At 23.5% G+C, this 15,532-nt stretch overlaps 1 protein-coding gene across 1 annotated transcript; it reads left to right on the top strand.

The window, feature by feature from the left end:
- Nucleotides 1-10,864: 10,864 nt before the first annotated feature.
- On the top strand, nucleotides 10,865-13,300 carry HO133_003122 (uncharacterized protein; the record flags this gene model as incomplete). Its single annotated transcript, XM_037294046.1, has 1 exon — nucleotides 10,865-13,300. One exon carries the CDS (start codon nucleotides 10,865-10,867, stop codon nucleotides 13,298-13,300), a length of 2,436 nt encoding a protein of 811 aa, XP_037150124.1.
- Between the last annotated feature and the right edge of the window lie 2,232 nt (nucleotides 13,301-15,532).

The raw sequence follows: 15,532 nt of genomic DNA, 5'->3' as shown, positions 1-15,532 counted from the left end.
ATTAAGATACGCTAGACTCGAATAAATAAGAGAGCTAAGTAGTATATTAAGAATATAGAATATACTCGTAATATTCTTATAGTCTATATTTTTAATTTATTAGAATATATTATTACTACTAGCTATAATACTTCTAATTCTTCTTCTTATCTATCTTATAGATCGTATAGTTATTTAATATAACGTTAGCGAGATTTACGTAATCTTTACTTATAGAGATTTAATTAATTATAGTAATTTAACTATTATCGTAATAGTAGATCTTTCTCTTATTTACTTATTATAGTAATATACTATATTAATATAATATTACGTAGATATATAGAGATAGTAGATTAAATTATAGTATCGTTCTTCGTTTACTAAGTAACGATTTAACGTAGAATCGTAAAGAGCTAAGTTATATTCTTAATAATAATAATATTAATCGAAAAGATATAATATATCTTATAAAATATTTTATATTAAGTAATATTATATTATACTCGAATATAATATAAATAGAGTCGAATATTATATTATTTTTCTAATATAGATTCGAGATCTTAATAATATATCTTACGATATAATATATCTATAATATTATATTATAAAATAATATATATATAAAATATTTCTATTAAGATTTCTATATTTAGAAGTATAAATAGTTATTTTAATTATTATTCTAATTAATTATAGCTATTACTATTATCTATTATAACTATTATTATTATAACTATTACTATTATAACTATTATTATTATAATTATTACTATTATAATTACTTTTATTATAACTATCTCTATTATAATTACTATTACTATAACTATTTTTATTATAGCTATTATTATTATAACTACTATTATTATAATTATTATATAATAATTATTAAAAGTAATTTCTATAAAAGTCTTATAAGACTCTATTTAGATTTAAATAGAGATATTTAATTATTAAATATAGATATTCTCGAAATTAAGCTTTTTTAATTAAGCTATTAATAATAATAGACTATTTTAATAATAAATAGTAATAATTATAATAGTAATAGAGATAATAATAATAGATATAATAGTAATAGATATAATAGTAATAGATATTAATAGTAATAGCTATAATAGAGATAGCTATAATAGATAGTTATAATAGTAATAGCTATAATAATAATAGCTATTATATCGAATTTATTAAATAAATATATCTAAATATAGAAATTTTAGTCGAGATATTTTATATATATATTATTTTATAATATAATATTATAGATATACTATATTATAAAATATATCGTTAAGATTCTATATTATACTAGATATAAAATTATATAAATCTTAATAATTTATATTATATTAGAGTATAATATAGTAGATTAATAGATAATAGTCTTATTATTACTTAATTTCTTCGTAATATTCTTCGCTTTTACTTACTATAGTAACTTCTCTTATACTAGCTAAGTAAATTAATATAAGATCGTAGAGAGTAAGTCTATTATATTACTACTGCTAATAACTATCTCCGTAATATTCTTTATAGTCTTCTTCGTAAATTTCTTTACATTTATCTATTATAATAGTCTATACTCTTATTTCTACTTTAATAACTATATAGACTTTAATATCGTTAACTACTTTTACTATAGCGATAAAGAATTAAAGTATTATTTAAATATCTAATTAAGTACGTATTAAATAAGAATAATAAGAGAGCTAACTTACTATACTAAAAAGCTCGAGAGCGAGATTTAACTACTAGTTATAATATAGATATTAAATAGTCTATTAAAAGAATTAACTTAATTAGCTAATTTAATAAACGAATAAACTATTTAATTATCTAATTATATAGCGAAGTACGAGAGCTAACTATTAATATATCGTAACTATAAGTTAAGTAATAATATAAATAACTTAAGAGAATCTAGATTAGATATTACTATTAATTATTAAAGAAATAAATAACTAAGTTATAAGTTTAAAGTAATATAAAAGATATTTATAGTTCTATATATCTATAAAGTAGATATATAGAATATTAAGTTACGCTAGATCTAATTAAATAATAGCTTTAAAGAAGATCTTAGTATATCGTAATAGAATAAGATTATAAATCTTATAGTAGTAATAATAAATAGAGTTTTCTTAATAATAGTAATATTTAATATCTTAAGACTACTATTATTAAACGTTATAGTAATATAATAATAAGTTAAAATTATATTACTTTAATAAATTTCTTTACTTACTATTAAAAATACGTCTATTATACTTAAATATATATTATTAAATATATTATTATTATTTTATTATATATATTATCGAGACTAATAATTTAAATTATTCGTTTATATACTTAAATTAATTTATATTAATTCGTTTAAATATTTAAATTAATTCGAGAAATAGTAAATTAATTAGTTTTCAAATTATTAAAATTAATAAGTTCGATTATTAGCGTATATAGAAAATATTAAAATACTTAATACTAAGAAAATTATATATATATTATTAAATATAGTATTAAATAGCTAAATCTTCTCTTATATCGTATTCTATTATCTTTCTTATTATCTTTAAGAATTCTATATATCTCGCTTATAAGTCTTTAAGTATTATACGTTTATAAACGACTTTAATATAAAGATTTTTAGATTTAAAAGCGAGAGTAGCTACGCTTAAAGCCTCTTCGATAATTATATATTTTTTAAATATGCTAAAATATTTTTAAATCAGCGTACTATATATATACGATTACGTTTAATAATTATATTTTTACTTATTATATTATATTTATTATTAAAAATATATAAATTATAGATTAATCTATAATTTAAAATTTAATATACGCTAAGTATATAGAAATTATAGATATTTATAACTATAATAGCGAATATTTTTTATTTTTATAACTAGTAGTTAACTAGTTATATTTTATATTTATAATAGCTATATTTTAATTATAAATAACTCTCTATTTAAAGAGATAGCTATAAGTATTATTATTATTATTATTTAATACTATTCTTTTTATTATAATAGAAGACGAGATAAGAATAAGAATAATAGAAGTATTAATAATAGTTAAAGTATATATAATAATAGTAGATATATTAGTTATAAGACTATTAAATAATAGATAAGAAAATAATTATCTCTAACGAGATTTTTTTTTAAACTATTTTATATTCGATTCTTACTTAGCGAGATTATAGAATTATCGAATAAAATTATATCTATATTTTATATATTTTTAAGTATCTTCTAATATTATTTTAAGCTTATATTTTATTTACTAAGAGATAAGATAATATATATTAGTATATTTTAAAAATATATAATTATTAAAAAGGCTCTTAATTAACTATTATTAGAGCTTAATAAACTATCTTTAATAATCGCTTAAATATAAAAAAACGCTTGCTTAGATCTCTTAAACTATATAATCGAAGGGGAGATTAATAATAAGAGAGGGACCTCTAATTACGTCGATTAGGAGGTATTTCGAAATACCAAGGATTAGACAAGCGAGATATTTAGAAGCTTCAATTATTACGACGCCGGAATTGCGATATAACAGAAGATTCTATTAAAATTTAGATTACGTAACTCTTAGCGTCTTAACGATTATATAACTACGTTATATAATACGCCTTAGCGCGCTTATATTAAGTCGCTCTTTTCTTTTATAGAACTCTATAATTAATATAATTAAGTATTCTATCTTTATATTTTAATAGATTATAAACTCGAGTTATATTTAATAACTATTTTAATAATAATATAATCTATTACTATAATTACGATTATCTTTAAATATTTATATCTATTATAATAAAGATAATTATAACTATAGAAAGCTTTATTAATCTTCTTAATATAAGAAATTTTTATTTTAAAATAATTATTCTAAATCTAAATAGCTATAATTCGCCTATAATTTAAGAGCTAAAGACTATTACTTAAGCGCTTTCGCTTCTTATTTAAGATAATATAAAATAAATTAAGATATATTATATCTAGTTAAAATTATCGAAGCCGCTATATAATTAATTAAATTATATTATTACTAAGATCTTTAAAGTATTATTAGCTTCTCTATATAAGATACGCTAAATAAAGAAATAATACGTCTTTATTTATATATTATAAATACTAAAGAATTAGATAACGAGTATTTAAACTTCGTATTTATTTAATTATAAAATATTTATAATAAAGACTAAAAATTAGCTACTCTAGTTATTACTAAGAGAAGTTAAAAGAAAATAATCTTAATCTCAACGCTAATTATATAGTTCTTAATTATTACTAATAGAGGTATATTAATTAAAAGAATAAAAACTCTAATCTTAAAAGCGAAAGAGAAAAGAAACTTTTATCGTCACAAAAAAGCCTTAGCGCGAGTACTCGTTTTAGAGGTAAAATATCTCGATAGCAAGTAAATAATCTTACGATTAATCTCGATCTCGATCTTAAACTCTAATTAAGTTAATTTTAGAGGAGATAATTAAAGCTTTTAGTTATTAAGATAACTAATATAACTTTAATAATATAGTATTATATCTACATATAAGAGATAGATCTCTATTATTATAACATTTTTAAACTATCTTAATATCTTCAAAATTTATTAATTACTTAACTTTCTAATAGAATACTATTCGCTATTTCGAGTATTAATAAATAATAAACCTTCATAAATAAAGATTTAAATTATATTAAATTAATCTTAAAATTTAACGAGATTTCTCTTATACGCTTAAATCTTTAATATATTATAGAAAATATTTTAATAGCGAGAGTAAGTATATATTAAGCTCTCTTATCGATTTTAACTCGATATTAGAATAATTAATCTCTAAGTCTTTATTAGAGCTAATCTCTAATAAAGATCTCTTTAATTTTTAAGCGCGCTTAATTTTACTAATATCGTTTATTTTAATTACTTCTTTAAGTCTTATTAATATATAAATTTTATTCTTAAACTTAAACTTTGATAGAGCAAATTTATCTAATTTATTCTCTAATAAAAAAAGCTTATTAAATCTCTAAGTATTATATCTTTTAAGAAATCTAAAATCTTAATCTTTTTAAATCGCCTCGATAATATTAATAAACTTAAAAATATCTTTAATTATTAGATTTAAAAGTAATAGTTTAAGAATAAATTAAAGCTATTTAGGCTATAGCGCTATATCAAAAAAGATTATATAAAGTTAATTATTAGTATTATTATTATCGAAGTCTAAATTAATAATTAATTATAGACATAAGATTAAATCTATATTATACTAAAATCGCGCTATAAAAAAAACCCACATTCTAAAATTAAGAATAAGATTAACGCTAAAGAAGTCTAAGAGACTCTAAATAAGTTTAAATTCTAAGAGTTAAATATTCTTAATTTTATATTTAGAAAGATAAATAACATTACTCTTACGAGATATAATAACGACTCTTAATTCTATATCGATAGATTTATAAAGATTCTAAACGAGTTTAATAACTTATTCTTAAAGCTAAAGTTTAATAAGAATTAAAAGATCTATCGCTTTTATTTAGACTTAAATTCTTTATATAATTTATACTATAAATAATATAATTAAAATTATAATATCTTTAAAAATAACGATATTATAAAGTTTAATCTAAATTATATAATTACTCGATTTATTAATATTATAATTAATTCTATTAACTTAATTAATATTAAAGTTTATATACTAACTACGCTAATTAATAAGTTCTTTATATATAATTTATAGAGCGTTATTACGTTAATTATTATTAATAAAACTATCGAGTATAGAATTTAATAAGAAGTCTATATTAATAACTTTTATACTTATATTTAAACTTATAAATATTATAATTATTATAAGAAAAACTAATATAATAACGTCGAATATACTATTCTATATCTTAAATTTAAGAAATAAAATAATAATAATAATATAGAAGATCGCGATAATTATAAAGATTATAATAGTTATAATAATAAAGATAGCGATAAAGATAATAATAATAATAATTTCTCTAACTTAAATAATAAAGATAAAAATAAAAATACTTAAATTAATAAGTTTATTATTAATTATTAATTTAATAGTATTAAGATTATTATAGCGTATACTTAGCTAGCGATAGCGTATAGTTTTATAATATATATTAACTCTAATCTAAAGAATATTATATATCTTATTATTAATTCTTAATTCTTATAGAATTAAGTCTATTATTTCTTTATTAAAAAGGGTTTAAAGACTATAGCTTAAACTTCTTTAATATTTATAATCGTTATACTATCGTATCTATAATTTATTAATAATACTTATACTTAGCATATTATAACTTCTTAACCTTTCGAATCTTTATCTTATTTAAATTATATCGCTTAATTAATAAAGTTAATAGCTTAATTATAACTATTAATTTTAAGCGTATTAAGCTTAAATATAAGAGTTTTAAAGATAAACGAACTCTATATATAAAAGATATCTAATATATCTCTAATAATAATTTTAATCTAATTTCTTAAGAGTAATTTAAAAATTAAAACTATTTCCTTTAGCTTATATTTAAGAGTATTAAAATAGAGAAGTATAATATTATTTTTAGATATTAATATAATCGTCTTTATACGCTAGATATATAAATAAAAACTCTTATATACTTAATAATTATTAATAGAGATATCTCTATCTATAATAAATCTATTATATCTATATCTATATCTAAATCTAAATCTAAATCTTTATTCTTATTCGCTAATATCTTAAATTCTTAAATTAATAAGAAAATCTTATATATATAATACGCTCGTTATAACTACTTAGAATTTCAGAATCTTAAAAAATTAGCTAAAATATATATTAAAATAAATTTATCTATTTTACTCTCTAAGAACGCGTATAAATTATATAGTATTATTAATATAAAAGTTAAATTATATAAGCGTTATATAACGCTAAATTATTAAAAGAATAATCTAATTTATAATAATCTCTAAAAATCTTTCTCTATTTTTTATAATAGTTATAAATAAATAGTAATCTTTCTAAATAATAAAACGCTTCGTTTCGCTATATTCTTACTTTCTAATAAGAACAATCTTATAATTCTTACAACGTTTAAGTCTTTTCTAAATTAAATTAAATATAGAAATTATATTTATATTAGATTTCGTAGCGACTATAATTTCGAGTATAATAACTATAATATATATACTTTTCGACTTATTAAAGAAATTATCTAGAAAGATATTATATCTAATAATCTTTAAATAAATAATAAATTTAAATATCTTAATTAAATAATATAACGTAAGGCTAGCGCTATACTTAAAGAGAGTAAACTATTATAAAAATATTAGTCGAAATTCATACGGGCTTCTAATTATCTACGCAATTTATAATTAATATTAAGAAGAGATATTACTCTTTATAAGACCTCTATAGACTATTTATCTAATATTTTACACCTTTAAATTATCGAATAAACTAATTTCTATTAAATATATCTATTAAATATTAATTAAATTAAATATAAGAATTATATCTATAAAGAACGCTTAGTTAACTATAAAGCTAATTAGTTTTATTATATATTAATATTAAATAATAAAATTTAGATTTATTTAAATATAATTTAAATTAATAATATTTCTTCTAAGCTTACTCTATTTAAGCTTAATTTTACTAGAGAAAGAAAGATTAATAATTAAAACCTATCTAAAAATAGAAATAAATATTATATAAATACGCTAGAAAAAGCTATACGCGAGCTATTAGCCGCTTCTTTAATATTAATTTTAAAGAAGAAAGTCTTAAAAAGAATAAGATAAAAAATATTTATCGAAGTAATAATTATCTTAGCTAAAGCCGTTAAAAGAGAATTTATTATTATTATACGAATCTTTATTAAAGAAATATCTTCGTAGATACCTTCGCTATAGATATCGTTATAAATATTATTATAGATATATTTAAAGAGAATAGAGTTAAAATTACTTAAAACTCTAAGCGAAAATATACTTATAGAATTTATTTCGATAGTATCGACGTCTTTAATATAAGTCTTAATAAGATTTATAATTAGATCTAGAATTAATTAATAATCTTTTTTAAAGTAATCTAGACGATATAAAATTTTTAAAACTTATCGTAATCTTTTATTAAATTTATTTACTCTTTTAATTAAAGTTAATACTCTTAAACTATTTAAACTCTAAATCTATTAAGAGATAATAGCGAATAAATATTAAAAAATAAAATAAAAACTTACTATATAGAAAGAAGTTAACTCTCTTATAGCTAATAATACTTAAATCTTAATAAATCTATTTTTAAATATATATATTCTAGATAATAAATAGATTTATAAACTTAAGCGAGGCTCTATAAAAGAGATTATATAATATAAAGCTTAATAGATAATTCGTAATTTTAAATAGCGTAAAGACGTGGATTTTAATAAGACTTTCGCCTTCGTAATTAAGTTTATAAGCTATAAAATAATCTTTACTTTAATAATAGCTTTTAATTAAGAATTAAAGTAAATAAATATTAAAATCGCTTTTTTCTATAGTAATATAAAGGAAATTATCTATATAATATAGTTTATAGACTTTAAGATTAATAATAAGTATAAGATATATAAATTAAAGAAGGCGCTATACGATTTAAAGTAATCTTTAAAAATCTAATATAATACCCTCTTTATATATTTAAAGAAATTAAGCTTTAAACTTATTATAGCTAATTTCTCGATCTTTATTAATAATATTATAATTATTATAATCTATATAGATAATATCCTTTTAGCTAGCCTTAATAAAATAGAAATTTAAAATATTAAAGATAAGCTTAGTAGTTATTTCGAAATAATTAATTTAGAGCTATACGCCTATTATCTAGATATAACTATTATTAGAAATTATACTAATTATATTATTTAACTTAATTAAATAGAATATATTAAAAAGTTTCTTATTAAGTATAATATATAGGAATTTAAAGATATATTTACTTTTATAAATATCGAAAGATATTAGATATTTGAAGAGAACTTTTAGATCTTCGAAGTCTTTTATATCGAGTATTAATTAATAATAGAATTATTAATATATATAATACTTAATACGAGATTAGATATTATATTCGCGATCTTAGTAATATTTCGATATAGCTTAAATTCTAACGAAGCTTATTAAAAAGCGATTAAGCGGATTTTTCGCTATTTTAAATAAATCGTTAACTATTAACTTATTTTTAGAAGAGATTTAAAATCTCTAAGTAATTATATCGACGTTAATTAAGTTAGTAATTAAGATACTTATTACTCTATATTTAGGTATATATTTAACGTTAATAATAAGATTATTAGTTAATTATCGAAGTAATAACTTATTATAATACTCTCAATTTATAAGGTTAAATATATCGATTAAATATAAGTTATTAAAAAAGTAATTTAATTACGCGATTTATTAAATTAGCTTAATTTTAGTAATAAATAAATATAAGCGATAATTATTTTTTACGATAATTAAGGCGTTATAGTATTAGCTAAAAATCTTTAATTTTATATCTATATTAAATATATTAATATTTAGTATTACTATATATAAGAATAAGTTACTATTAAAAATATCGCTTTAGATTATATCTCTATTAATCGATAGATAGCTAACGATCTTATTAAGACTCTCTATAAAAATAAATTTAAGAGTTTTCGTTAATTTATTAAATTAAAATATCGTTTATAATTATAGCTTAATAGTCTTAATATAGAGAAGTTATCTACTTTAAAAAAGCTATTTTATTAATCTTAATATTATAGATAATTATCTTAAATTACTCGCCAAGTTATTATATTAGACTTAATACTTAGTAAACTCGCTATTTTATATCGAAATAGTTATTTCTTTAGCGCTATTACTACTATCGTTATTAAAACTTCTAAAGCTCTTTCAAGAGACTTATATCTATTCATTATTAATATCTTAGATATTATATCTTTAAATTACCGCTATCGCAGCTACTATTACTAAGAACTAGATATTTAAAATAACTCTTATAGAGATCTTATAGCCGGCGATATATAGCTAGAAGAATTTCTTTTAATTATTTTATTTAGTTACCCTCATATATATTCTTCGATCTTAAATTAATCGATTTTTAATATATATTAGATAATCTAAAAATAAAAATTTCAAAAAACCGCTTTTTAATAAAAAGTGGAATTTAAGTTATATTTGAGTAGGGGCTATAGTTTAATATAGTTATTTTTAGATTTCGACTTTTTACTTTATCTATTCTATTTTAAACATCGCGAATCTTAAATCTCATATTTTTTAATTTTATTCACATAGGGGGTAGGGGTAGAGAGAGTGTAATTTTACATTGGCTACCCGGCGCTAACTCACTTTAGCTACTCGATATTGATTTCATTTTTACTACCCGACGCTAATCACTTTATCTTACCTACTCGATTTTGATACCGTTAGTATTAAACTTTATAACTACTAAGTTTCGCTTATAAAAGAATATATATAAAAAAGAGTGTTAAAATACGGATTATATAACTCTTGGCGTCTTGGCGGTTACATAATTACGTTACATGATACGCCTTAGCGCGCCTATGTCAAGTTGCTCTTTCCTTTTATAGAACTCTATAGTTAATATAACTAAGTGTTCTATCTTCATATTTTGATAGATTCAGCTATTCAGTACTACTTTTAATAATATGTGTGCGATTTTCTGAGTGCCAAGTATTCTAACGTTTTCTGCACACGCTAATAGATAATCCGGACCATCGGGCGCCTTGCTCTTACTGCTTGACCCTCACTCTACATCAAACTCAAGAGAGCGTAGATCGCCAATATGGCCAATAGCAGAAGCATCCAACTTCAATGGTCTCTTGATAAAACGGTCTTCAAGACCGCAGGAAGTCTCCTTGACTTAGTCCAGGCTGCAGCTCAAGATGACGTACAGAGTCAGGCTGTGATAGCCTTTGAGGCTCTTGGGTCCGCAATCCTACCTTCTCCAGACAGGATTGATGAAGGACTCGACGCTTTACAAAGCCGGGACCGTTCCCAGAGTCTCAAAATTGTCAAGGTCATCGTGGGACTGTTCACCGGCGGTGTGAGTCAGTTGATTCGAAGGAGGGCTCCGCAATGTGTTCCTGCTTTCCTCCTGGTGACTGCTATGAAGACCTGCCTCCCAGACCAGGCCATAGGCAATGTCCTCTATGAGATGCTTTGCCAGCAAGATCTTTTGCGCAAAGTGCCAGTATCGAGGTCAAGCATGGCAACCCTCATCTCGTCAATATCTGGGTTTTCCGACGGGATTGTACCCGGGAATAGCTTTGAACATGTTTCTACCGTGATTCTACAGAACATTGCACGCCGTGACCAGTGCGCGAAAGCTTCGTGGGAGCCTGACCCAAAGGTGATTGCAGAGATCTTTACTAGAACATTCGAGGCGCTGCGAAAAGTAGAAACACAACGCCTCACAATAAAAGGCCTTGTAGGGGGAGCATTGATAGCCTCTTCAATTCTTTGGTTACTTGCGGAACCCTTCGAGCTGACGGTAGATGGAAAGCTGGCATTGGGCGTCACTGGGGGTAAGGTGAGTGTCGATATTTGTAGCACTGCCGCTTCATCTATCATTGGGACTTGGACAATGCAAGAGTGGCAGGAAGAAAGAGTGTTACCGTCTATCATCGTACAATGCGAAGAAAACTATAACACTGCCACGTCGACGCTCGACTTTTTCCCCGCTTCAGGAGCGCGGTCTATCCTCGCAGCCCAATACGACTTAGAGGAAGATGAAACAGAAGAAGTGGGTATAATTGCAGAAGCATTGGTCATTGCAAGCATCGAGACTGCCGTCATAAAGTCTGACACGGAATTTGGCATGGAACCGCAATTCGTGCCTCTCAAACACATATGTCAGCAGGGTTATCTTTCCCAGGCCTCAACCTTCATGAAAGTGTATGGGTGGGGCTGCAATCAGACGTTCGTTCAGAAAGCGCAAGGCTTATCCGAGGACATCGTTGAATGGATCGAGAAGTCTTGTCCAAATGTCGGACAAGTCCGCCAGCGAAAGGGACATCCACTGTTTCAAGAGCCTATGACTCAACTGACTTGGGTCATGACTAAGATCGAAGACTGGCGACGGACTCGACCAGGATCGCTCAAAATAGAATGTCAATACGAAAGAAAGATCATCGAGCCTGGCCTTCACTTAGCGGCAGAGTGCATCTACTCTTCTATCTGCGATACGCTTCCGGCCTACCGAACTTTTCGTGGATGCCGATTCGCTGTCGTCGCAGACAACGCGCTGAACGTTATGCATCTCCTGTTCAGCGGCATTTTAAGTGCTACTCTTCGCAAATGCGAGCCCCCAATAACTTTGTCCAATCTGAACAGCATGAACGATCTGACCATGACCGAGCTGCGTTTGCGCACCATGGAATCTCTGATTCCTTGCTCGACTGGCAATGTTGGGAACCGTGATCTGATCTTCGGAATGAACGGCCTTGTAGCGTACATAGCTCCCTTGGGAAAAATTTCAACCCGACCTTCAGATTGCGTTGCGGTTTCCATACTACCTGGCTCCATCCGCTGGGGCGAAGGGGACTTGGGTACAGGGGGCTTTCCCTTCGACCGCTTGAGCTCTGTAGAACTACAAAATTGTGCAGGAAAGGCAGAGGATGCTACGAACGCAAGACTCCAGATATTTGACGGAACATATCCTGGACTTGAACCGCAGCAAGACGAGAACAACACCGAAGTCGAGTGTCTGATCAGTGCTACCGGCAAAACATTGACAATTATAACCTACTTACGCCAGCAGGATTCTCGACGTACTATGATTGACTGGATCTCGTCCATCTCCGCAGCCGCGACCGCCAGACAAGTCTTGGAATGTGAGCTGCCTGCCTTTGCTGAGGAGCAACTGGCGAGATTGTGGCTGCAAAGGGGTATATGGCAGACCATTTGTTGGACAAGCGCGGATGGAGTCATCGTGCACCAGCCCTCGATGCCGATAAGGTACATTGGTAGCACCTACGGAAATGAATCACTCAGATTTTTCCTGGCAGGAAGAAGGCCCGAACAAATCATTTTCATGAGGCAAAGAACGACCCCTCTGATCCAGTGCATCAAGGCCGCGTTGGGGTTTGAAGCGGACACAGAAGCGAACTATCTGCCAGAAGCAGGTGGTTCAACGGCCGCATATAGCAATTCAGTGCCACCTCTCAGGCCCTCGTTCGCAGAAGGACAATTACAACGGGGATGGCTGATCATTGCTTAAGAGCGAATCACTGTCTGTGGGAAAGGTTGTTGAAATATATGGACGGGGCTGTGATCTCATTGAATGACTCTATTGCATCTATATCGCCTAGCTAGAAGAAGAAGAAGAAGAAGAAGAAGTTTTCTCGTCTATTAAGATCTAGAAATATTTAGCTCTAATTAACTAATTTTACGCCTTGAAAAGATATAATAAATTCTATAAAATATTTTATTCTAATAGATTCTATTAGAATATATGAAAGAATACGAAGACATGATAAGATGTCAGCCTGTTAAAAATTCATATAATGAAAGATGAAATTTTCTGATTTCTTCTTTCACAAGTAATAAAGTTGAGGGTAGGAGAAGAGTAGCACTGGTCGACACTAACCCTAAGACGTTGGCTTAAAGTCCTTCGCGTCTACGCGTACGCTGGGACAACCTCGACCATACAACGTATGTACTGGCCGGAAAGGTATAATATGATATAAGATATTGACCTACTATACTATACTCTAGTATAATATAGATTATTAAGATTTATATAATTTTATATCTAATATAATATAGAATCTTAATAGAATATCTTATAATATAGTATATTTATAATATTATATTATAAAATAGTATATATATAAGATATCTTAATTAGAATTTCTATATTTAGAAGTAATTATTCTAATTATTATTCTAATTAATAATTACGCTAAATTAATAAAATATAGAATTAAATATAATTATATTTTATTACTTTATATATATAAAAGAAAGTAAGCTATATCTATTAATAATAAGAAAATTTTATCTTTCTTTAATATTAGTTATATAAAATCTATTAATACTTTATAATTAAAGCCGTTAATAATAATTTTATATATCTATTACGTATTTTCGATATCGCTATTTAATATAAAATTATATATATTATAATTATAATCTTTTTATTAAATTGTCGATTTAGAAAAATTAATATATTTTTTTAATATTCTTTTAAAAGTATCGTAGTTTAATATAATAAGTTATATTTCTTTAAGTCGTCTTCTCGCGATATATAAAAAAAAGATTAGATATAAAAAGTATATAAAAATATATTTAATAATTCTAGAATAAATTAATAATATCTATAATAATAATTAAAATTAAGAATTAGATATACTCGAATAAGAGATAACTTTACGTTACTCGTATAATAGTAATAATAATAATTAAGATTAAAATATTAATTTAAATAGCGTAGCTTTTATAGTAAACTTTTTATTATTATATATTAAATTAATTATATATAAATAAAGATCTATAATTTTATTTTTTAGATATAATTATATTTAATATTTTAAGATTTTTATAATAGTTTAATATTTATTAGCTAGCGCGTTAATATTATTATATTTAAATTATAATAACACTTATTATTAAATTCTATATTATACTCTTAAATAGCTTAAAAAATAAGATTTATTTAATTATTAACGCGTATAATAAAATTATTCTTAATACTTATATTTTATTTAATTTCGATATTATTTATTTTCTTTTAATTTAAGCTTTTATCTTTATTTATATATATAATAATTTATATAATAAGCGAAACTCTAAACTTCTTTATAATTACGCTTATATACTTTTCTTATATAATATTATTAAAATATAAATTTATTAAAATAATAATTAGAATTAAAAATTATTTATTATTTATCTATTTCATCTTATTTAATTTATTTAAAAATTTACTTTTATTATAATAATAATATATTAATATATTTAATTTTATACTTTTTAATAATTATAATATAATTAATAATTAAGATATTAACTTTCTTTACTTTTTTAATTAATTTCTTTTTAAATATAAATATATTTATTCGCTATCGCGATCTCTTAATATTTTTATTTTAATTAAATTTATTCTCTATTTTTTATTTTAATTAAGAATTTAAATATCGCTTAATTAATTTATATTAAAATTCTTTAATATCGCTATTATTATTAATATTTAATATTTATTATAATAAATTATTAGACTTAATCTTTTCTATTTTAATTATTATAAAAAAATAAATTAATAAATATATATAAAAGAATTAAAGAGTTTATATGAATATTTATAAATATTAAGCTATTCTTAATTTTAATTAGAGCTTATTTTATTAAAAAGTGCGTTAATTCTAATAAGTATCGATATTAAAAATAAAGAGAATATATATTATACGCTATTTTAAATATATTATTACGAAATTTAATTTAAAAAATAATT

The sequence above is a fragment of the Letharia lupina genome, assembly GCF_014066315.1.
Source record: "Letharia lupina isolate WasteWater1 chromosome Unknown contig_16, whole genome shotgun sequence".
Classification (NCBI taxonomy): domain Eukaryota; kingdom Fungi; phylum Ascomycota; class Lecanoromycetes; order Lecanorales; family Parmeliaceae; genus Letharia; species Letharia lupina.
Note: the sequence above shows the minus strand (reverse complement) of the source record. Positions and strands in the feature narration are given on the sequence as shown.